Here is a 24,623-nt window from a genome sequence, read left to right as displayed (position 1 = left end):
AGAAGAACTCTCAAGACAAACAACTTGGGGGTGATCTTTTTGCCTATGAGTCTTCTGGTGCTGTGCTAAGTGAGGAAGCCCCTTAGCAGAGAGATCATGCCCGCTGATACAGGGCTGGTGCACCCATCTTAGTTATTTTGAGTCACTATGAGTTTGTCTTGAATTGCATTAACCAGTTGTTGAATTTCCTCCTATGCAATTGTGCTTTTGGTATGATTACAGTTATCGTGATGGTTGCTCATTTTGCTAACGTCTGCTAATTTTTAACATAATCAGAGCTTTTTTTTCAGCCAGAACTCACCAGAACTCTGTTCCAGCATCTCTTTTTCTAGAAAAATGGCACTGAACGTAATTGCTCTTATTCTGAGCTTCTTTGAGCTCAGCACTGTTGTCAGAAAAATGGGGGGAATCCCCAACACACATACATTTAAGAGAATGGACTTGACGATGAACTAGAAATTGTTCAAAGTCCCTACTGCATAACAAACTTACCTTTTCGCTCTATAAGACGCACCAGACCACAAGACGCACCTAGTTTTTGGAGAAGGAAAACAAGAAAAATAATATTCTGAATCTCAGAAGCCAGAACAGCAAGAGGGATCGCTGCGCAGTGAAAGCAGCAATCCTTCTTGCTGTTCCGGCTTCTGGCATAGCTGTGCAGCCTGCATTCGCTCCATAAGATGCACACACATTTCCCCTTACTTTTTAGGAGGGAAAAGGTGAGTCTTATAGAGCAAAAAATACGGTGATTCATGTTCAGTTCACCCAGCACCCAGCAATTTTGGGACTTGCTTTCAGGTGTGGTTCAGACATTTGAACTAATGCAGTAAACTTGATTAAACTAAAAAAGTTCATTTCACACACTGGGTACAGGGGAAAAAGGGGTTCCTGATGAGCTCACAATTAAGAGACAGCAGCAGAGGGAAGGGTAAGAAGGGAAGGGTAGATGGATATGAGCAGAATCACAGGTACCTAGGCTTTGTTTCAGCTGGGGATGGGGAAGGCTAAAGGGTTAGGCCAAAGTCTTCAGGCAACAGCAGACAAAAGAACATAAGAAATCACCCTCAACATTATGCCATCCCATTCTTGCAACCTGCAGACACTCAGATATTTGAACAATGGGGATTGCAGTGTGGTATGTGTCTGAGAGACGGCTTGTGTAAACAGATTTTTGCATGAATCACCTCTTCCCTGAATAGGGTGGGAAGATGTAGAGCGGTAGATGCAAGCTAAAAGAAGACCCACCCTCTAAATATATCCTGAATTGTCTGTTCTTTAGGTATTTCAGTTTCCAGATTGCCTAGAATCCAGATGTAAAAGAAGAAGCCTTTTAAGGACTAAGGATAAAAGAAAGTCAAGCAACCGAGGTTATATGTACGGTTTGTATTTTCTGCGCCTAGAGACAAAGAGTCTAAGGACTAGAACTAAGCTTACTTGGCTGTAAATTTGAATGGATTGAGAATATGCCGATTAAGAAAAAAGAATGCTCCCTCCTGTTAATCAGGGAACACTTATAAAAAGTACGCAAAAACATTAGGTAAGAGGTATCATCTCAAGGCCAAACTCAGTGCAACTTTAATTGCTCTTGCGAGGGCTGAGGTAGAAGTAGAAGTCTGTGAGACTCATTCATGTAATGCCAAGCCATAGTTTCATGTTAGGCCTGGATCAGGACCATAAATTCACCTCAGTGCCCTCCAGACTCCATTTTGTGGGAAGAAGAGAAGAAGAATAGTTTGGATTTGATATCCCGCCTTTCACTCCCCTTCAGGAGTCTCAAAGCGGCTAACAATTTCCTTTCCCTTCCTCCCCACAACAAACGCTCTGTGAGGTGAGTGGGGCTGAGAGACTTCAGAGAAGTGTGACTGGCCCAAGGTCACCCAGCAGCTGCATGTGGAGGAGCGGAGACGCGAACCCGGTTCACCAGATTACGAGTCTATCGCTCTTAACCACTACACCACACTGGCTCTGGGAGTGATTAGATCACAAACCAGAAAATTTAGGTTTACACAATTAAGAGTGGATTAAAGTGCTCTGGCACAACAACAATTCCAATTTTTAAAAAAGATAACCAGACTTTTTGCACTAAAGAAATGCGCCCAAAGAAGCCCAGGTAGACACATTCACAATTTTCAGTAGTATAATGTACTTTGGTATGCTATTTTCACTAATATATGCATTTTAAAGATGCTTTTCTTTGATATATGCATCATGTCACACATTGTTCCTTAGTCTGACCAGGATAGAGAGTAAGAGAAAATAAGTGGCTTCTGCTTTCAGAATGTGCCGTGCATCACTGGAGCTGTAATAGGTAGTTCCAACCTTATTCAGTAGACCTTTACGGTATTCGGTTGTATGATATGCGCATGTGTATCTTGTCCTATCAGAGTTCAGTGGAAGAACACATGCTTTGCATGAAAAAAGATCTAAAGTTCAACCCCTGCAGGGCCATCTTAAGCATATCTAGCGCCATGGTGCAAATATCTCTCTGGCGCTGCCCCCTCTCCATTTCCCAAAGTTATCAACCTTTTTTTAAGGGGGGGGACTTCAGTCTGGCTCGTTTACATCATGTGGTCCAATGCGCACTCAGCGCTGTACATAAGAGGCGCCCGGATCGCAGCCCAGACGGCCTCTCGTGAAGCCTCCCTCTAAGTGCCTAGCGCCCTTACCTGCCCCCGTTTGGGGAAGTCCATGCGACAGGAGGGCCAGCAAGCAGATCAGGTGGCTCGCCTGCTGTCCCATCCTCACTCGGCACCAGGATTGCACAGGGCGCTTCCCTGCTCCGCTCTCAGACTCGGCAGGGAGGCACGCAGGCAGCGATGTGGCCAGAGAGGGGTGGGAGAGACACACCCGCCCTGCCCCACAACCGCCCCTGATTGCACCTGCCAGGCACCCAGGCAGCCCCGGCTGGAGGGGATGCAAAGCAGCTTCCCTGAGCCGGACACAGTGTGCTCCAATGGGCGGCTGAGAGTAGAGGAGTGGGCTGCCCCAGAGCGGGGAAGGGAGCATGCCCTGACTCTCCTTCCCAGACACTCAGCCTGTGGCGCCCTCCAAAATCTGGCGCCCTGGTGCCCCGTGCCACTAACATCTATGGGTAAGACACCCCTGAATCCCTGGCATCTCCAGGTGGGGCTGTGAATGAATCTTGTCTGAAGCCTGCCAGCTGTTATAGATCAAGAGTAGGCAATGTGATGCCCTTCAGATGTTGATGAACTGCAACTCCCTAACCATTAGCCATGCTGACTGGCGCTGGTGGGAGTTGGGGTCCAACAATATCTGTTGCTCACCACATTGTTGGAACCTGTACTGATGGACCAATAGGCTTCCATAAGGCGGTTTCCTAGCACCCTGATCCTACCTATCCACCAGATCTTCACTCTTAGTATCACACATATTTGGCTATATATGCAGACCCTACAAGTGTCCATTTTCTCCAGGGATGTCCCTGATTTAGAGAAGTTGTCCTGGTTTCTGATTTGATCCTGGTATGTCCCACTTTTCCTTAGGATGTCCCTATTCACATTGGAGAAATGTTGGAGGGTATGGAGTTATCTGACCCCCCAAGCTGTCTGAAGACAGGTATAGGGAAGGGTTTTTTTAATGTTTTATTGTGTTTTTATACGTGTTGGAAGCTGCCCATAGTGGCTGGGGCAACCCAGTAAGATGATTGGGTTATAAATAGTAAAATTACCATTATGGAATGTGATGTCCCTATTTTCATCTGATAAATGTTGGAGGGTATGTATATATAAGAACACAAGTTCAGTCTCCAGCATTTCCAGTTAAATGGTCTCAGAGACTGGAGGAAGACCTCTGCCTAAGATATAAGAGAGACATTAATCAGAGATCACAGCACTGGCCTAGTTGGATCAATGTTCTGAACTGGCATCATATGGTAGTGGACTTTGCACTGCACTGGACAGCAGTTCTCATCATTTCTGACCATCAGCCATGCTGGCTGAGATTGACAGGCGTTTTGGTACAACAACACAAGGAGGGCACAGTTCCCCTGTTAATGGTATAAGAAGACATATTCATGTTTTTGGCACTGCTGCAGTGGTGCTTATCCCACACAGTGGAGAGAATAGTGGGAAACCAGAAATGGCCCTTTGGGGCTCTACTGGACCATTTCCACTTTTTTGTGTATGGCCCAGTTCTGAGACGACATGAGTCCGGTGAAATGTGTCTCTCAACTGTGCTTGTGAGGGAGCAGACAATGCTATAGCTTTGTCGAAACTACCTAGGTGTGGAATTGATTGGGGCGAGGATGAGAAACCACTGGGTGCTCCATATAAGCCACTCTGAGCTTTTTAAGTATCAGTGGTGGCGGTGTTGTTTTCCCATACCATAAAAAACTAGAGTCCTTTCTTGCACATGCATGCCTTTGTGGTTAAGGTGAACTGAGCTTTCCCTAGCCGTGGAGGATCTGGGGTCCCCACCCTTCTGCTAGGGCCTCCCTACCACACACTTTGCTTCTTTCAAATAAGAATTGCATAATTGAACATTCTCACTGTGGTCATTTCTTTTCCTTTTGTCTATTGTTCTTCCATTCTGGAGAGTTCTAAGGAACTGCAAGCTGGAACTTGTGATCAAACCTGCTTTAAAAAAACAGACACCAAAACAAAACTGGGGAGGAATTATCTTCCTGGTGAGTCTTGAGATTGAAATGTGGGTAACTGCAAACCAGGGCTGTACATGGCTAGCGCGTTTCGTGGCAAAATGGGTCATTTCATATCGCTTGTCCCTTCTGCTCCCTGATTGCTGATACTACCACTGCTCTGTACCAGGATTCATTGCTGAAACACACTGTCAATGACTCCAACTCTGACACATGATTTGGTGTGCCAATCATGCATTGCTGGATTCCACCTTCCCCATCTCGCAAAAAAAACCCCACCCCATTATCATTAATAACTATCAAGTTATAGTATTTGCTTTACCTATTTAATTAATTTATATACTGTAATGGTTCTAGGGGTTGCTCGTGCGTAAGCTGCCTTTACTTCTGGCTAGGATGCATGGTTGAACCCTTTCTGTCAGGACAGCCTCAAGTTCCATGGCTGCCTCAGTCGCTGGCAGAATCCGTCAGTGGGCGTTTCTTAAACCGCTTCCAACATAGAAGCTGTTTGATGCCCAGTCTCCTCCCCCGTTGCTTGCGTGAAAGTTTCCTGCGCAAGGTGGGTGTGGGCAATGGAGCACTCGTACCCTCTCCGCTCGTCTCCTGCGAAGAGTCCTGGAGCCACCTCTCTGATTCCTCCATCTCCTCCCCTTTCCCACTGGTGTTACGCTGATTGCCTTCCCCAGCGGATGGGCTATCCCTCCTTCTACTAGGACCCTCTCCACCATCGTCTGGGAGCCTCCTCTCCACCTCCCGCTCCGATGGCAGTTCCCTGACATATACCACTTTATCATTTAACAGTCTAAGCTGCCTACAAATCCCAGCAAAAAAAGAAATCAGTCCTGGCCCTGATCAAGCCAACACCTAGTTAGTTTCACATTTATTATGGCATAAGCTTCAGGGAAGACCCTTGCGAAGCAGATCTCTGCAGTGCAGCTTCTCCTTCCTGTCTGACCATCCTGCCCTTCTTCCCCAACCAACCTTTGTTCCAGCTTCCTGCCCAACTAACTTCCCACCCCCCAACAGCCCCAGATTGCTATGGGTAGCCAGAACCAACCCAAGACCACCTGCAACGGAATCCCCCCGACTCAGGCCAAGCCTGATCTCCACCACAAGTCAGCCAGATGCAGTTCGGGATTTAGCTAACTGGCATATTGCCAGAACGTTACCACAACAACATTTTGCTTGTGGGATGATCTTGGGGAAAGTTACCTGAGGGGCCACATATATTGTGGGGCCTGGACCCCAAAGGTGCAATTTAAAATGTTTAAATCTAAGAAGTACCATATTTTTTGCTCTATAAGACTCACTTTTTCCCTCCTAAAAAGTAAGGGGAAATGTGTCTGTGTTTTATGGAGCGAATGCAGGCTGCACAGCTATCTCAGAAGCCAGAACAGCAAGAGGGATTGCTGCTTTCACTGCACAGTGGTCCCTCTTGCTGTTCTGGCTTCTGAGATGCAGAATATATATTTTTTCTTGTTTTCCTCCTCCAAAAACTAGGTACGTCTTATGGTCTGGTGCATCTTATAGAGCGAAAAATACGGTAAATTCCTCAGCTTCGTATATGTGGAGAACAGAGCAAGGAACAGCTGTTCATAAGGCTTTAGCGAAGCTTTCCCTCATCTACCATTTAAGAGACTACTCATCCCCCAGAACACCAGCATCGTGAGTTTCCAGGAGAGCAACTGGAAATAATATCAGTCTTGTGGATGCAGCTCTCCTCACCAGTTCTCTTTTAGTAATGGATGCTTTTGAATTCTGGTGCTGGAGGAGACTCTTGAGAGCCCCATTGACTGCAAGAAGATCAAACCTATCCATTCTTAAGGAAACCAGCCCTGAGTGCTCACTGGAAGGACAGACCCTGAAGCTGAGATTCCAGTACTTTGGCCACCACATGAGAAGAGAAAAGACCCTGGAAAAGACCCTGATGTTGGGAAAGATGGAGGGCACAAGGAGAAGGGGACGACAGAGGACAAGATGGTGGGACAGTGTTCTTGAAGCTACCAGCATGAGTTTGACCAAACTGCGGGAGGCAGTAGAAGACAGGAGTGCCTGGCGTGCTCTGGTCCAGGGGGTCACGAAGAGTCAGTCACGACTAAACAACTAAACAACAACTTACAATGGTCAGTTTATCTAACCCTGCCAGCCTGCAGAAATTCATACATTCAAGCTCTGCAGAATTGCCGGTGCTTGAGAAAGTTACCAGCTCTTGGCCACACTTTCTGACGCTTAGGTGTGCCCATCCCTGCCTTCAATTTAGGGAGGACAGTGAAGAATAGGCTGTCACCTTCACATAATTGAGTAAGTGGTTTTGCCATGAGATATAGCACCGGCCTGCTTTCTTCTCCAGCTCAAGTACAAATTGAACTCATTAACACTGCCAGTCTCCAGCAGAGGCCAGGGAAGGTGATCATTATCTTCAGATGACAAGCAAGCCTTGCTGAGACTCTTGTACTTCCATTCATCCTTTTGTGTATGGGTGTGTGTGGCATGGCAGGGTGATGTCACCACCCAGGAAAGCCGCAGGGCATGCCCAGCCCCATTAATCAGAAAGGTGATCCATCTTAAATCATGCAACCAATCCCACTTCCTCCAGAATATAAATAAAAAGAAGAGCCCTTAAGTCCCAGGGAAAGCAAGCACACCCGCCTCCGTCTCATCGACCATCTGTGCTCTCTCTCGCTCTCTCCACGCCAGTCAAAATGTCTCACCAAACTTCAGTAAAGATCCAGAGGAGAGGCTTCAGCAACTCCTCTGCCATCCTGCCTGGCTGCGGCCGCACCAGCTTCACTTCGCGCACTGTGACCAGAGGTGGAAGCTGTGGTGTTGGTGGTGCTGCTTTTGGTAGGGTCAGTGGTGGTGGCGGCGGCGGCTTTGGCAGCCGAAGCCTCTGCAATCTTGGTGGATTTAATAGGGTCGCAGTGGCTGGTGGTGCTTCCAGCATCGGTTACGGTTGTGGTTACGGTGGTGGCCTTGGCAGTGGATTTGGGCTTGGTGGTGGAGCAGGTGGCAGCTATGGGCTGGTTGGAGCTGGCTTTGGCGGTGGGAGAGGCGGTCCCGGCTTCCCTGTTTGCCCACCTGGCGGGATCCAAGAAGTGACCATCAATCAGCAGCTGCTGGCACCTCTCAACTTGGAGATTGACCCCAACATACAGAGAGTCCGCAAAGAGGAGGGGGAGCAGATCAAGACGCTCAACAACAAATTTGCATCCTTCATTGATAAGGTGAGAAGTCAGATTTCATGAATGCCTTATCCTGCGACCCTTGAGTTGTTTCAAACCATTCAGTCGCTTCATTTCTGCTACTCTCCTTCATTCTAGCTCAGGCCACTATCACCATTTAACACAGGCACTACCAGCCATGTGCTCAGTGGCACAGAGTTGTCAACTTTTCATTGGCCGTGCTTTGGATTCTGAGAGCAGCAGTTTCTGCAAAAAAATTGCAGCTGATCCTTTTTTGTTTGCTTGTTTTGCCATGGACCTAAAGTGATCAGGAAACCTTTTAGAGCTGCTGTTGTATTGTGCCTGAAATTAAAGTGGCTTCAAGGCAAATTTGCAGATTCTTTCTCAGGAGGAGCATCTGAGCACTCAGTAATTTCAATAAGATTGGTGAAATTCCACATGACCCCTTTACTTGGATAACAGTTTCATGTTGCTGTTAGGCACTTGCCCAGGGCTGGTAAAATAAGTTGGCAAGCAGAGTCCAGAAACATGGAGGGGTGAAGCAATTCTACCCCAGAGGGTTTGCATTTGATGCAGAAAGCAGGGCTGGAGGGAGAGGTGACTCATGGTGAATAGCAGTGATGGATAGGAGAGAGTCAAATAGCAGCACTGAAGATGCATGCAAGATGAACCTTGAGTGGTTCACAGGGCTCATTCATTCATTCATTTGCTCACATTCATAATTTGCCTCATCCCAAAGTTTGAGTGCAGGTAATAATATATTAAGAGTGATTGTATAAACAACCTGATCCTGTGCTAGCCTGCTTTGAAATAAATCTCAGTGTTCAGTGGGACTCACGGGTAAATGTGCTCAGCAATGCAGCCTTAAAAGCCTCCTCAAATCAAATCAATTAAAACACAATGCAAAAATAATGTTATTTGCTTTACATCCTTGCTATTTCACCCCACTTTTCCTCCAAGTAGCTCAAGGTGAAATGCATAGCCCAGCAATCCTATTTTATCTTCACAACAGCCCTTTGAGGTAGGTCAGACTGAGAGAGAGAGCGAGTGATTGGCTCCATGGTCACCCAGTGAGCTTCATGGCTGAGAAAGGATTTGAATTTCTAATCTTAGTACATATCCTAATGGCAACAACCAAGCTCCCTTAAAAGATGCTCAATCCTGAGCAGAGATGAAGTTCGATGAGGGATGGGAAAGGGGTTCCATATAACTCAAATAACTCAAAACTTAAAAGGCTTTCTTAATGTGTATTACATAAATTGATGCAAAATCTGAGTTATCTCTCTCTCTCTCTCTCTCTGTGTGTGTGTGTGTGTGTTTATAGATGGATGGATGGATGGATGGATGGATGGATAGATAGATAGGTGATAGATAGATGATAGATAGGTAGATGATAGATGATAGATAGATAGATAGATAGATAGATAGATAGATAGATAGAGAGATGATAGATAGATATAGATAGATATAGATAGATGATAGATAGATAGATAGATAGATAGATAGATAGATAGATAGATAGTTATTTCAACCCAGCCTATATGTGTACTTAGGGTTAGACTCCACTCAGTGTGGAATTTCCCTATGTGCCTTGTTAACACTTAACTCTGCATATTGCTATAAGAGCCCTTAATACAACTAGTGGCCATATTAACTGTGGCCTAAGATCAGCTTTAGAAGCCTTGTCATTTTAGAGACTGGCAGGCACCAAAGACAGGGTCACTTCAACCCTGGCTTATGGAATTTATTTCTAAGGGATGTGCGATTGGCCTTCTCTGTACCAGTCTTCAAAAAGGCCTTGAGGATAAACTATGATAGCTTCATTCATGCCACTGCTGGGTTCTAGAGCATTGGTTTTAGTTTATAGGACTTTGTGGTTATTTTTGTGCTAGGCTAAACATCCTTTAAGAGTCACCTGATTCGTACTTAACTGGCTTTTTGTTGTTTCGATTTTGGAATTGGTTGTTTTATCTGCCATACGTTTGTAAGCTTCCTAGAAATTGCATTGTCCTGTAGGGCAACTTAAGAAACCAACAATTGAACAACATAAATAAAATGGAACATAAGTCTTGTTACCTGAATGATTTGCAGGAAACTAGCTTGTCACTCCTGCTGTTGTGCATGATCTCGGATGTCCTTCCAATCAACTGCAGTAAATACCTCCAGTATTTAGGCTTAGAATAATGCTTTTCAAGTGGGACCCAAACTGTTGAAATTAATGGCCCAAATTAATGTCACCTTCCCAGCCCTTCTTTCTTCCTCTGCAGCAGAAACACACAAATACCAACACTGAAGAAACATATGTTCCCCCTGTCAGCATCGCCCTTGAGCCAGTGCCACTAACTGGACTCATCCACTTCAGCCCCGACTGGGCTAGGCGAGCTGGGTAGCACTTCCAGAGACCACCTTCTGCACAGGAACAGGTCTAAGTGCTGTGGACTCACAGCTTAGAGTTGTGAGCACCGGATTCACTTCCACAAAGCGTGTTCTCAATAAAGGAGAGCACGTGTTGCGGATGGGGCCAGACAAAGCACCCAGGGTTAACAGGCAGGCTAGTTTCAAAGGGATGGAACTGGATTGGTGGTTGGTGTTACTGGGGTAAATTTGATGTTGCCAATTTAGGGGTGGGATCAGAGCTCATTTAAACAAGGTGCACAGCATTTTCCTTTCTCTTTCGCTGTGGGCACCGGATCACCCGCCCGCCCTCCCTTGATTGGGCTTGCGCTTTGACCTTGCTATTGCCTGTCTAGGGGTCGCCTGCATTGGTGCAGGGGCCTGGTAGGAATTTACCTTTTGGCTGATTAGTGCGTGCCAATTGGGTTTTGCCTACTGCGTAGCAAATCGTCACAACTTGTAAGGTTGGCGGTTAGGCATTGGTTAAAATTGGTTGGTGGAAGGGTGTGGATTGGCTGTGCCTACCCCTCCAATGCTGCTGCTGCACGGGAATTCCGTTAAAGGAATTCAGGGGCTTACCATCCCCCTCGTCCAAACCCTTGGTGCAGGGTGCGGGCCGCGTAAGCTCCTGGGAGCAGGCAGGGATGGTACTGAGGGTCTGAACGGCGCAGCTCCAGTAATCCCTGGGTCCTGTTCCTCCACACTGGCTCCCGCCGGAGTCCGGGAGTCAGTGCTGTCCCCCAAGGCGGGGGGGACAGCTAGTCATAACCAATGCCTAAGCAACCACTCACAATTTGTATGATAATAAAGTTGTGGCCAAAATTATGCCAAAAAACCTTAAACAAAAATGATGTGTGAAGTGTGAGTTATTGGGTTAGGGTGTTTTGGGGGACCTCAGCACGCAAGTAGACAGTCGTCCGCATAGCAGAGTCCAGCAGAGTATATAAACAACTCGGAGAGCAGCTCTGTAGAATATTCTCTTTATTCTATAACTACAACTATTATACAACTATATACAGAGCTAAATAGGTCTAAGCATAAAGAATGCTGAACCGCACTGAGTGCCTGCAGCTGCTCTTAACAGCAACCTTATCTATACACACAATTTCTAACACTCAGTCTCTCTCTCCCTGACTGACTGACTGACTGACTGACTGACTCACTGACCGACTCTTTGATGTGGTGCTGGAGCAGAATAAGTAGAGAGCAGAACCGTCCTCCTCTTCTCTGCAGAATCAGCAGACTCCTCAGGAGATTCTTGGATATGGGAGGGGTGAAATCTCCTCAAACCCCCCCCCCATTCTTAATGTGAATATACCAAGGCAATAATAGAATTTAAACATGAGATACAGGAAGGGAACACAATTTAGAAGGGGCAATGTGGTAATCTGTTTCTTCAAGGGTCCTTCAATGGTGTGTTGTTGGCTTGGTAAAAGGAAGGAAGGAAGGAAGGAAGGAAGGAAGGAAGGAAGGAAGGAAGGAAGGTCCTCATTACAAGACTAACCCAGGCATGGGCAAACTTGGCCCTCCAGATATTTTGGGACTACAGTTCCCATCATCCCTGACCACTGGTCCTGTTAACTAGGGATGATGGGAGTTATAGTTCCAAACAGCTGGAGGGCCAGATTTGCCCATGCCTGGACTAACCCAATAATATGTCAGGACTCACCTGTAAGGAGAGACTCACACTTAGGAAAATAGGATGCTGCCTTGTATTGTGTCAGGACAGTTGCCCATCTACTTTAATATTGTCTACACTGACTGGCCGTGGCTCCCTGGGGTATTAGATGAGGGGCATGCCCTTTCCTACCTTAGGATGCCAGGGACTGAACCGGTAAGCCATCTGCATGCAGAGCAGTTACTTGGCCACAGAGCGATGGCCCTTGCCAGTTTGTGAAGCACTTGCTTAGCATCCCCATCGGAGTGTGACTTTTGTTTAGTCATTTACTCGTGTCCTACTCTTTGTGACCCCATGGACCAGAGCACGCCAGGCACTTCTGTCTTCCACTGCCTCCTGCAGTTTAGTCAAACTCATGTTCGCAGCTTCGAGAACGCTGTCCAACCATCTCGTCCTCTGTCGTCCCCTTCTCCTTGTGTGCCCTCCATCTTTCCCAACCTCAGGGTCTTTTCCAGGGAGTCTTCTCTCCTCATGAGGTGGCCAAAGTCTTGGAGCCTCAGCTTCAGGATCTGTCCTTCCAGTGAGCACTCAGGGCTGATTTCCTTCAGAATGGAGAGGTTTGATCTTCTTGCAGTCCACTTTTAGAAATGGTTAATGACACTAGGTCTTTCTGCTTCCAGGTGCGTTTCCTTGAACAACAGAACAAAGTGCTGGAAACAAAATGGACATTGCTTCAGGAGCAGGGCCAGAAAACAATCCGAAACAACATAGAGCCCCTTTTCGAAGCTTACATCAACAATCTGAGGAAACAGCTGAGCTGCCTGGAGAGTAACAAAGGAAGACTGGCTGGAGAACTGAGCAACATGCAGAACTTAGTTGAGGAATTCAAGCACAAGTAAACCTCTCTCTCTCTCTGTTTGTTTTCTATGTCTTCCTTCTCTTCTACACCTCCTCCCCTTTCTGCTAAAGCCACAATTCACACAAGCAAACAGCTTATCAGCAACTTCAAATGCAACACGCACCATGTGGCAGTCTGTGCATGCAGTGGCGTAGCGTGGGGGGTGCAGGGGGGCCGGCCGCACCGGGCGCAACATATGGGGGGGGGTGCGCTCGCACTCGCAGCTCTCTGCCCCTACCTGGCTCACTCACTCTCTCTCACTGCAGTGCTGGCTGTGCGAATCCGATCCGAGCCGCCGAGTTGCCGCCCTCTGTGGAGGGGAGGGTGCCAGGCGTGTGGTGCGGTGCGGAGAGAGAGCGAGGGACTATCTGGGGGAGGGACAGTGCAGCGGGAGGGGGGCGCAAATTACTTGCTTTGCCCCGGGTTAGGAGGCGCAAATTACTTGCCTTGCCCCGGGTGCTGGCAACCCACGCTACGCCACTGTGTGCATGCACAGCATAACATCTGCCATGTGGTTTGACCACATGGTGGATTTCAACAGGCTTGGTTTACAGGCCCTTCAGGTCTTTTCTTTGCCAGTCGTGGTGCAAATTGGCCCTTTGTGATCAAGAATAGCCTCTTAGATACCATCAGCGCCATTCCAAACTTCTTTAAGCATTGCAGCCATCTCTTAATTGTTTTTCCTCTCTGTCTGTTCTGCCCAAACAGATATGAAGATGAGATCAACAGGCGTACAACTGCAGAAAATGAGTTTGTCACCCTCAAGAAGGTGAGTGTCTGTAGATAGCCCATGGGGAAATAGTTTTGCTGTGAGGGGTAGTAATCCTTTACTATTGTATCCCACAAACCCTGCAGACAACTAAGTTTAAAATATGTTTCTACAAAGAAAGCTGTAATCATTCACAGTTGCTAGGCCACAGCCCTTTGTTTTTAAGAGACACATGTAAGTGTGTGTGTGTTCTTGTTCACAAAATGGATATATCACTCATTATTAGTGATGTAACTGGCATTAGCCAATAGGTGCCCGCCACAGTCATGCATCTGTACCCCACGGAGCACACTCATGGTAGTAAGTATTCAATTTAGGAGCTGGATCACCATCTCTTATGCCATAACTTTAGACTATCTAGTTCAACAATACAGTGGTACCTTGGGTTAAGTACTTAATTCGTTCTGGAGGTCCGTACTTAACCTGAAACTGTTCTTAACCTGAAGCACCACTTTAGCTAATGGGGCCTCCTGCTGCCACCACGCCACCGGAGCACAATTTCTGTTCTCATCCTGAGGCAAAGTTCTTAACCTGAAGCACTATTTCTGGGTTAGCGGAGTCTGTAACCTGAAGCGTATGTAACCCGAGGTACCACTGTATATTCTTTTTTTCAGGATGTGGATACCGCCTACATGAACAAAGTAGAACTGGAAGCCAGGGCAGATTCCTTCAACGATGAACTCAACTTCCTCAAAGCTCTGTATGAAGCGGTAAGGATCACACCTATTCACTTTAGCTGAAGTGTCCTGTGTTGTACGGTTATTAAACGTGGACTGCCAAAGAGGCCATCTAGCCATCTGCCTTGCTATTCAGCTAGAAAAAGAGCCCCATTTCAGAACCTCCCATGGATAATAAGAACAAAATGAAGGTTTATCCATGGGCTTTTGTTGTCTCTCAACTAGAGCTGCCATCCATTTTGCCTAAAGTGTAATTTTCAAGTTTCAAAGGAAGCAAAAGAGAGAGAAAGGGGATACTAGCAAAGTTTATTAGAAGGAATGAGATTTACTTTTACACAAATAACTTGTTATTAGGCTTCAACTGCTAAGGTAAAAAATAAAAGAAACACCTGATGGTATTTTTCTGGAAAATTACAAGTTTAAAAAATAAATAAATGAGAGTGAATTTCTTAAAGGGGTTCTCTTTCCAACATCTTTATATGCTAGAGGTAAAAGTATTACTCCTGTGAAAGGGCAAAAAATGTTGGAAGGGACCATAGGATCACACCTTTAGCCCCACCCCCCAATGATATGAGGGTTTATCCTCCCAGCCCTGCCTCAACATTACTCACACATTGAGGGAAGATCTGAAGGGGGGGGGATGTCTGAAAACACATAGGGAGTCCCCATGAGCTGGAACTTGGAGTACACAGAGTTCCAGCTCACAGGGACAGCCTGTGTGCAGCTCCCCCACTTCAGAGCTGGATCACATTGGGATCCAAGCAGTGGCGTAGCGTGGGGGGTGCGGGGGGGGGGGCTGGCCGCACTGGGAGCAACATCGGGGGGGGGGGCGCTCACGCTCGCAGCTCTCTGCCCCTACCTGGCTCACTCACTCTCTCTCACTGCAGTGCTGGCTGTGCGAATCCGATCAGAGCCGCCGAGTCGCCGCCCACTGTGGAGGGGGGGGGGGTGCCAGGCGTGCGGTGCGGTGCGGAGAGAGAGCGAGGGACTATCTGGGGGAGGGACAGTGCAGCGGGGGGCACAAATTACTTGCCTTGCCCCGGGTGCTGACAACCCACGCTACGCCACTGGATCCAGGAGATACAATGACAGGGCAAGCACACTCAGTCCCACTATTAATCATGCAGAACACAGAACACCTGAACCCAGAGGTGTGGTGTGCTCATGGTGCTTCACATCTTGGCAAGAAATGTATGCTGATGTTAGGATCCTTTGTGAATTCCATGAGAGACTCATCTTCTTCCCAGCATACCATAGCACTAGTCTGTCCTGCTAAGTTTGAATGGGTAATGGAATTTCAAGGGAACAGACAGAGCTAAGTTGAAAGTCCAGGAATTATAGGGTGGGGTTTGAGTGTCCTGTACAGCGCCGTCTTTTAATTGCCTATGGATAATCATGGTTCCGATCCCTGCAATTCATGTGTGTTCTATCTTCTTATGTTTTAAAAACCTATTTTCATTTTTTAAAAAGAAAAAGAAAACAGGTGTTTTGGAAGCAGAATGAGCTACGTGTACGCAAGTTTGCTTGCTTGCGTAACTCCTTACAGCTGAAGGATTGGCTTGGGGCACAGTTTGGGCTGGGGATTTGCAGAGGATGCAGAATTCAGTATTATATGGCTTTGACTGCGATGTTGCTGCCTCAACTACAGGAACTTGCACAGATGCAGACACAAGTCTCTGACACTTCCGTGATTCTTTCGATGGACAACAACCGCAGCCTGGATCTCGACAGCATCATTGCTGAAGTCAAAGCTCAGTACGAAGACATTGCAAACAAGAGCAGGGTGGAGGCTGAATGCTGGTACCAAAGCAAGGTAAAACATCATAAAGGAGCTAGAGAAGGGTGGCTTTCCTGATGGCTCGTGGCTTAGAAAATAAGCCAAGTTGCTTCTTCCCCTTATTTCTGAAATGACTAGGCTTATTTTGAAAAGCCACTGAAAAATTGCTTCCCATCTTCCTCAATAGTCTCCCAAACTCCTCCCCTTTCCTTTAAACTAGATTTACTTGGCCAGGGAACCAACAGCATACTCAAGCCTTAGGGAAGGAGGGAGAGCTGATCTCTCCCTCCCTGCTTCAGCGTGCTGGTAGAATGCCAGAAGAAAGGCCACCATGGCCCATGGAAATGTATTTTACCCAATGAGTATTGCAGTGATAGCATATCTAGCATATACTCATGCACCGGGCTTTTTTGTGACAGTACTCACCATTACAAGGTACCAACACCACTTCTTTGCTGCCCATCACAGCCATTTTATGCTGGTAAAGGTAAAGGTAAAGGACCCCTGACAGTTAAGTCCAGTTGCGAACGACTCTGGGGTTGCGGCACTCATCTCACTTTACTGGGAGAGGGAGCCGACGTTTGTCCGCAGACAGTTTTTCCAGGTCATGTGGCCAGCATGACTAAGTGAACCAGAGCAGCACACAGAAATGCCGTTTACCTTCCCGCTGGAGCGGTACCTATTTATCTACTTGCACTTTGACGTGCTTTCGAACTGCTAGGTGGGCAGGAGGAGGGACCAAGCAACGGGAGCTCACCCCGTCGCGGGGATTCGAACTGCTGACCTTCCGATCGGCAAGCCCTAAGCTCTGTGGTTTAGACCACAGCACCACCCAATATTTTATGCTGGTACTCAGAGCATTTTGATCAATATTTGAGTACCGGCACCTGATTTTTAAAAAATAAAAAAGCACCCCATATGTATAGAAAATAAGAATGGTTGCTCCAAATGGAATTAACCTAATGTTGCTGTGTTTGCTTTCTGCCTATATTAGTATGAGGAACTCCAGGCTACTGCCGGAAGACACGGTGATGACCTTCGCAACACCAAGCATGAGATTTCTGAACTCACCCGACAAATCCAGAGGCTGCGCGCTGAAATTGACAATGTGAAGAAGCAGGTATGGTCTTGCTGGAAAATACGAAATGTGAAAATGTGTTTAGAATTCTTTAAAGGAGAACCTTAAATGTGTTGGGGGTTCTTCCTCCAAGGGATACGAGAGAGAATTTCCATAGGAGAACTTTGGTCCAATACATAACTTTTTATCTAGGCTTTCCATGACTCATAAGATTGGGTCTTGTTACTCAATCCCTGTATTTATCTGCTTTCATAACACAATTTTACATTGTTTGTGTTTTATCTCTGTTTTTATAATACTGTTTTGTAGTTTTTATGTTATATTTTTGCATATCGCTTGGAGATTTTTAAATATTAAGTGGTGTAGGTATGTGTTTAAGTAAATAAATAAAATAGAGGCAGGAGAGTTGCTCAATAGCATCTCATAATCATGCAAAGTGGCTGATTATTTATTAAGTGCAGTCAGTATCAATGGTGGTTTATGGAATAACATAAGGAAGCAATAGGGCCTGCAAGACAGAGCTGTTCCACCAGGCCTTTGGCCAGGGCACAGCCTGACTCCCTCCCTCGGCAATCTTCGCAGAGCTCTGGCCCAATGGTTGCCAGTGGCTTGAATTAATTAATTTTATAATGAATGATTTTAGAGTGTTGTTTGTGCTGTACTTTTGTACTGTTTTATTGTTGTTAGCCGCCCTGAGCCCGGCTTCGGCTGGGGAGGGCGGGATATAAATAAAATATTTATTATTATTATTATTATTATTATTATTATTATTATTATTATTATTGGTCTTTCTTGCTCCAAGGAGCTTGCGTGCCAAGGCCACATGCCCTGGAGTTCCCCATTGATTAATAAACACACCAGCACAAGTATTTAGGATTATGGGCTAAAACAGGTCACAACTTTATTGGTTACAGATGTGAGCAGTTTGGCTTAGGCATTGGGTGATACCAGGCTATATATTGACTCCCGCCCAACTGCAGGGAGTCAAACGAAGGGTAAACCACCAGAAGGGGGAGCCCTATGACTTACATCAAATAGGTGCACCCCAAGGGGGTCATGGCATGGTCCTAGCTCACGCCTGGGCTTTGGACAGGATCCACACCCCCGGATCCCTTTAACAGGATACCCTTATCGAGGAGGGACAGGCGGAGGCTCCAAGCTCCCCTCCCTTAAACAAAGGCTTACCCAATGCCTAACCGCCACTCGAGCCCAAATGGCTCGCCACCAACACCCTCACACCTGCAACCAACATCTCAGCATAGGGTCATGCGAAATGGCTGATTATTTATATACTGCAGTCGGTATCAATGGTGGTTTATAGAGTAACATAAGGAAACAATAGGTCTGTCTTGCTCCAAGGAGCTTACCATTTAAGCTAACCAGTCTTTTCTCTCCCTACCTGCAAACAGTGTGCCAATCTTCAGGCAGCCATTGCGGAAGCAGAAGAGCGGGGCGAGCTGGCTCTCAAGGATGCAAGGCAAAAGCTTGCTGAGCTTGAGGATGCTCTTCAGAGAGCCAAACAAGACATCGCTCGGCAGTTGAAGGACTACCAGGAACTGATGAGGGTCAAGCTAGCCCTAGATATTGAGATTGCCACCTACAGGAAGCTTCTGGAAGGAGAGGAATGCCGGTCAGTGAGATACAATCTTTGCAACCATCCCATCCTTTCTCCAGTGTTGATAAATCTAAGATGAGATATCCAATGTGGGGCATTCCAGATGGTGCTGGACTCCAGCTCCCATCAAGCCTGACCATCGGCCCTGCAGGCAGACATAATGGGAATTGGACAACATCAGAAGGGCAGCATGCTGGCTACCTCTGCTAATGATCACTGCATACAGAAGGGAGAGGTGATAGCTCTTCATCTAAACCAGGGCTTTCCAAACTTGAGTCTCCAGCTGTTTTTGGAATACAGTTCCCATCATCCTTGACCACTGGTCCTGCTAGCTAGGGATTATGGGAGTGTAGTCCAAAAACAGCTGGAGACCTGAGTTTGGGAAACCCTAATCTAGACCAAGCATAGGGGACCTTAGGCCATCCAGATGTTGCTAAACTACAGCTCCCATCATTCCTTCTCATTGGCCATGCTCATTGACTGATGGTGGTGTGGTAGAAGTTCATCAACATCTGGAGGGCCAAGGGCTCTCTACACCTGGTCTCAATGAAGAACTACCACCTCCGTCAGAACACAGAGCTGATAGTTGTTCCCTAGTGCAAATTGCAATTCCCACTTCAGGTCTACCATTATACCATTCTGGTTGTGACGTAATTAAAGGTTATTAAATATATCCTCCTTGAGTAATCTTAAGTGCCTGTCTGTCGTGGAGCCCAAATGAGGGATAACTTGTCCTCAGTCAACAAAAAGTATTGTCTGGTGTGCTGCTCCAGTGGTTTTCCCATGCACAGCTACCAAAGTCACATGGAACAGTCAAACTTCTCAATTTTACTGTCTGGTGGGAATATCATAGAACAATAGTTTTCAACCAGTGTGCCTTGGCACCCTGGGGTGCCTTGAATGATGGTCAGGGGTGTCGGGGGCAACACTGGCCTTTGTCCCTCTTTCCTCCTTGCCCTCTCGCACCTCTGCCTCCAAAAGTCTTGTGCAGCTGTTTGTTGCAGCCGCTCTGGCTACAAGCTCCCCAGGCGAATGGTGCCTCTGGGGCTGGCCAGGGCGTGCTGGTTGCCAGGAGCTGAGGTGGCCTCGGAGTAAGCAAGCAAGCGGGTGAGGGAGCCCAGCCAGCCAGTCTGCCAGCCCTTGCTGTTGGGAATGGGTGGACAAATGGGAGGCTGTGCTGGCCTTGGTTGTGCTTCCTGTGTGCAATGCCTGCCTGGGAGCTGGGTGGCAGGCAGCAAAGGGAAGCCTCTCTGCCATGCAGGCCTGGCTGTGCCTGCTGCCGCTGCCACTTCCTCCCAGTGTGAGAAAGGTGCTGGCCTCATGTTCACTGCTAAGGCTGGGGGCAGCCTCTTCCCAGGTCCCTGTGGGGCAGCAGGAGAAGGCACTTCTCTTTGGGGCAGCAGCTCAGAGACCAGGGGTGCTGGCAGCTGCTTCTTGGGGAGAACGGGAGAGGGGAGAGGAGGCTAAGGGAACACTCCACAAGGGAGGATGTTAGAAACGGATTAGGGGCTGCATGCAAGGGGTGACATAACTGAGCTGCTGAGGCTCTGAGCACGTTTCACCACAGGGGAACCGCAGAAAGAATGTAGTTGCTCAAGGGAGCTGTGGACTCAAAAAGGCTGAAAAATGGTTGTGGAAGACCAGAGGAAGTTGTGTACACTGCTTTACATGCCACCTAAGGGGGCTTGCAGGGACGCGGGTGGCGCTGTGGGTTAAACCACAGAGCCTAGGACTTGCCGATCAGTAGGTTGGCAGTTCGAATCCCCGCGGCGGGGTGAGCTCCCGTTGTTCGGTCCCTGCTCCTGCCAACCTAGCAGTTCGAAAGCACATCAAAGTGCAAGTAGATAAATAGGTACCACTCTGGAGGGAAGGTAAACAGCGTTTCCGTGCACTGCTCTGGTTCACCAGAAGTGGCTTAGTCATGCTGGCCACATAACCCGGAGACTTTATGCCGGCTCCCTCGGCCAATAAAGTGAGATGAGTGCCGCAACCCCAGAGTCAGCCACAACTGGACCTAATGGTCAGGGGTCCCTTTACCTTTACCTTTAAGGGGGCTTGCAGATTTCATCACAATGAACTGCCAATTCTGCTTCTTTTCAAACTTGCTCCAGTTGTTCCGTCTGGGCTTGAATCCTTACCACCTTCTTTTTGTTTTCTGACAGCCTGGCTAGTGATGGAGCAGGAACAGTGAACATCTGTAAGTATCCTGGGGAAACGTTTATAGATTTGCACTTTGGTGAAGGGATGAAATAAATGATGCCTTGTTTCAGATCACATTTGGAGGGCTGCACATAATGCTTCCACTCACCCATCTCGCCATACCTCCTCTGTGCCCACATTTGTACACTGTAAAGCCCTGAATAGCTATGCCTATCCATTTGCACAGTTGTTGTTCTGATGCAACATCTTGGGTTTTCTCTGCTGGTGCAATGCTGCAGCTCTCAAAGCTGCTTAGCTTTAATGGGTTGTTCCCAAACGTTGCATACAACTCAGTGTTTTTTGCCCTATTCATTTCGTGCATCTGGAAGTTAGCCATTCATAGGGATAGATAAGAAACTCAATTCATTTAATAGTTAAAGGTGAAGCTACCTAATTCACATGTTATGAACAATTCTCAAAGCAAAACACAGTCACCTTTCAAAATCTGTACTTTTCCTACTTTTGCAATGCAGTTCTCCAGCCAAGTAACATGTGCAGAAATGCATATTCCGGGGGAAAGTGTGCACAGAAATGCATATACATACTAGTGAAAGTAGCATGCAGAATTGCATCCCATTGCGGAAATATGCTTTGCAAAAAATGTTAGTATTAGGCAAAATTGCATGCAAAAGTGGAGAAATTCACAATGAAATGCTGGTACATTTTCACTAGCACTTTTTTTTTTTAATGCAAACTGATGTGGAAATGTGGAGTAGTGAATTAAAAAATTGGAAGAATGAGAAAATGAGAGAGCCAGAACAGACAGATTTGCCCATTCCTACTCATTCATTCAACCCAGACACAGACAGACTGATGTGCTCTCCATGAGTATTGATGACGTGTCCTTTCCCTTTCATAGCTGTTGTCTCTTCAACCATCGGACGTAGCGGTGTGGCCGCTGTTGGCAGTGGTCTTGGCTATGGAGGCGGATGCAGCGTTGGCTATGGAGGCGGAAGCAGCCTCAGCATGGGAGGAGGTAGCAGTTTTGGAGTAGGAGGAGGCTGTGTGGGCCTTGGGAGTGGACTTGGTGCTGGAGGAAGCAGCTTCAGCTCTGGGAGTGGAAGAGGCGTCGGAGGCGGCAGCTGCTCTAGCGTGAAATTTATTTCCTCTTCTAAAAAATCCTACAGATGCTAAAGCTCAAACTTCCTTGTAGTCTTTGAAAACAAAAATGTAACTTGTGAACCCTGTCTCACCTAGGCCTCCCTCTAGACAGTACACACTCTTATTGTGAGTGGCTTGTTCAATACCATCCTTTTGTTTGATCACATTTGAGGGGAATGTAAAACTCTACTTTTCAGATGATCTGTGTTGTAATGGGCTCTCTGACACCGACAGAGTTTGCACCAATTTTTAATCTTGCTTCACCTCTCCACTTCATTGTCGATCCTTTCAAATCAGAATTCTAAAGTTTCAAATTTTGTATAAACCAGATCGCCGTTTGTTGGTTCTTGCTTTAACTCTTTGATGCCAGACTTCACTTTTTTGGGTTTGTGTGTGTGTTATTGTGTTCAATAAAATGCATATTGTAATTTATAACATTTTCTAGTCCTTTTGAATATATGCCAGTTATCTCAAATAACTTGAGCACTTGCACAGCAGGTTGACAGTTTCTGAATTGCTTTCCATCTCACTATTCTGGACAACAGTTCTGGGAAAGAGGCCAGTATTAGAGATGTTGCAGGTGATGGTGTATGAGGGGAGGGAAGGGGTTAAGGTTGAGGCAAAAGTGGCTTGCCTAAGACTATCTGTTGGATAGTCTTCTAGGTGCTTCCTAGAATGAATGCAATTTTCATTCTGCCGTGTGTTCATCACAATCAGCAGTTTCTGGCCTAGTGCAGTTAAATTTCCACTAAATGTTACATTGTCACTGTCATCTATTGAATGCAAGTCATGTAATTTACTCCAATGTAAAGAAAATGTCAAAAACAACATTAAAAAGTCAATGTATCATTTGTGGGCTTAGAAAAGGGATGTGAACGAATATCAATCATATTCACTTTTACAGTGGTGCCCCGCAAGACGAAATTAATTCGTTCTGCGAGTTTTTTCATTCTACGAGTTTTTTCGTCTTGCGAAGCACCAATGTGTATTGACGGTTTCCGTCTTGCGAAGCAAGCCCATAGGGAAATCCGTCTTGCGAAGCACCTCAGAAAACGGAAAACTCTTTCGTCTTGCGAGTTTTTCGTCTTCCGAGGCATTCGTCTTGCGGGGAACCACTGTATTTTCCTGACCATAAATACATGAACTGCAACAATTTCCACTTTCTTTCCTATTTTTGTTGGAGTTCTGACATCCCTATTTTTTAGCTCCTCTTGGCTGCTAAGCCAGCCTTCTGCAACGTGGTGCCCTCCAGATGCTGTTGGACAACATCTCCCATCATTCCTGACTATTGGCCATGCGGGCTGCGGTTGATAGGAGTTATAGTCTACTCTAAAACATCTGGAGGTCACAAAATTGGCGAAGGCTAGGCTAACCAGCCCTATAATAAAATACATAAGGAGGGCCATCACATTTCAACCCACATCTTTTAGATTTACAGCTGGACTATCATATGGAGCAAAATGATTGAGGCAGCAGAAGGCTTGTTCACAATGCCACATAGATTATTTTCCTTAAAATTAATTCATCATTAAATTAAATTCTTGAATACAAGTTGGCCAACAGATTGTTATAAACTAGGGTTGTATCCAAAGTAAGTTGTTCCAGGACTTCTACCTGCACAAGACATCCCCTCTGTCTCCTCTCCCCATGAACCCCAAATCTGCTCTAGAAGGTTGGGGGGGGGGGACTCCAGATTTGAGTTTTCTATATGTAATTGTAAGAATCCTTTTCCCAGCTAGCAGCAGAAAGATGGCAGAGAAGCCATACTGTGTAACCACCTATGTGCCCTTAAGTTATACTATGAATATGAGGGTCCCTGAAAGGGTACAAGCTCCCCCCTCATTTCCCCCCCCCAACATTATTCCTAATGAAATTGAACCCTGTTGCTGTAGAGATTGAGACCACTAAGGATTCTTCTCACCCATCTACGCTAGGTTCCTGTGTGCAGAACAGCCTGCTCCAGGTTAGGGCAAATCATTAGCCAGAGCCTAGAACTCACAAGTACTAAACCACAGGTAGGGAGCCTGTAGACCCTCAAGCTGCTGGTGGACTCCACCTCCCATCAGCCCCAGCTGGTGAGGGGTAGTCAGCCAATGGTCAAGGATGCTGGGCACTGCAGTCTAGTGGGCCACCGGTTCCCCACCAGTGCATTGGCTGTCAAGCGTAGTTGTTCCCCATCCTGAGTAGACACTGCTCAGCTTCAGAAGACACGTGCAACATGGCCCAGCCAATTCGGACAACTCTGTATGTCTCAACTCCACAGGGCATTGCTAAGAGGCCTCCAACATCCTTTGCCTTCTGCATCCCCACTCAACCCATAGAAATGAACTGAGACCACCGTTTTCTTTGTGAAGCCAACGTCACATGAGCCAGCCATGTCCAACTTGAGGTTGACTGTGCTCCATGATCCAATATAAAAACTGGCAGTGATCTAGCCACCCAGGGATGGGTGCAGGGTTGGGCATGCAGGGCTGTTTCCCCGATGCTGGCTGCTTCATCCGATGGGGCAGGGATAGGCGTGCGTGCAGTCAAACCAGCCCCTCCTGCAAGAGGAGCTCTGGAGGAGGCAGTGGCTGCTCAGGCATGTCTCCAGTGGAAGGCGGGTGGCGATCAACCAGAATTCATACCAGGATCTACTGGTTGAGTACAGTCGACATTTTGTACACCTGACATAAGCCAATGAAAAAGCCATGGAGGTGC

The 24,623-nt window shown here is 46.9% G+C and overlaps 1 protein-coding gene across 1 annotated transcript; it reads left to right on the top strand.

The window, feature by feature from the left end:
• The first annotated feature begins 6,767 nt into the window (after positions 1-6,767).
• Positions 6,768-22,355, top strand: LOC310671471 (keratin, type II cytoskeletal 6A-like). Its single transcript, XM_083427584.1, has 9 exons — positions 6,768-7,839; positions 12,490-12,704; positions 13,416-13,476; positions 14,091-14,186; positions 15,802-15,966; positions 16,925-17,050; positions 18,418-18,638; positions 20,786-20,820; positions 21,682-22,355. The coding sequence occupies exons 1-9, from the start codon at positions 7,318-7,320 to the stop codon at positions 21,954-21,956; spliced, it is 1,716 nt and encodes a 571-aa protein (XP_083283710.1). The 5' UTR covers positions 6,768-7,317; the 3' UTR covers positions 21,957-22,355.
• Positions 22,356-24,623: the final 2,268 nt, after the last annotated feature.

Source organism: Podarcis tiliguerta (genome assembly GCF_965153285.1).
Source record: "Podarcis tiliguerta genome assembly, chromosome: 2".
In the NCBI taxonomy this organism is placed as follows: domain Eukaryota; kingdom Metazoa; phylum Chordata; class Lepidosauria; order Squamata; family Lacertidae; genus Podarcis; species Podarcis tiliguerta.
This window is presented reverse-complemented; position numbering and strand designations above follow the sequence as displayed.

Bases quoted from the DNA above. Each gene is read 5' to 3' on its own strand.
- LOC310671471 (XM_083427584.1), top strand. From the start codon at position 7,318: ATGTCTCACCAAACTTCAGTAAAGATCCAGAGGAGAGGCTTCAGCAAC. The intron at 12,705-13,415 runs GTAAACCTCTCT...CTGCCCAAACAG, and splicing joins GTTGAGGAATTCAAGCACAA to ATATGAAGATGAGATCAACA. The intron at 14,187-15,801 runs GTAAGGATCACA...CCTCAACTACAG, and splicing joins TCAAAGCTCTGTATGAAGCG to GAACTTGCACAGATGCAGAC.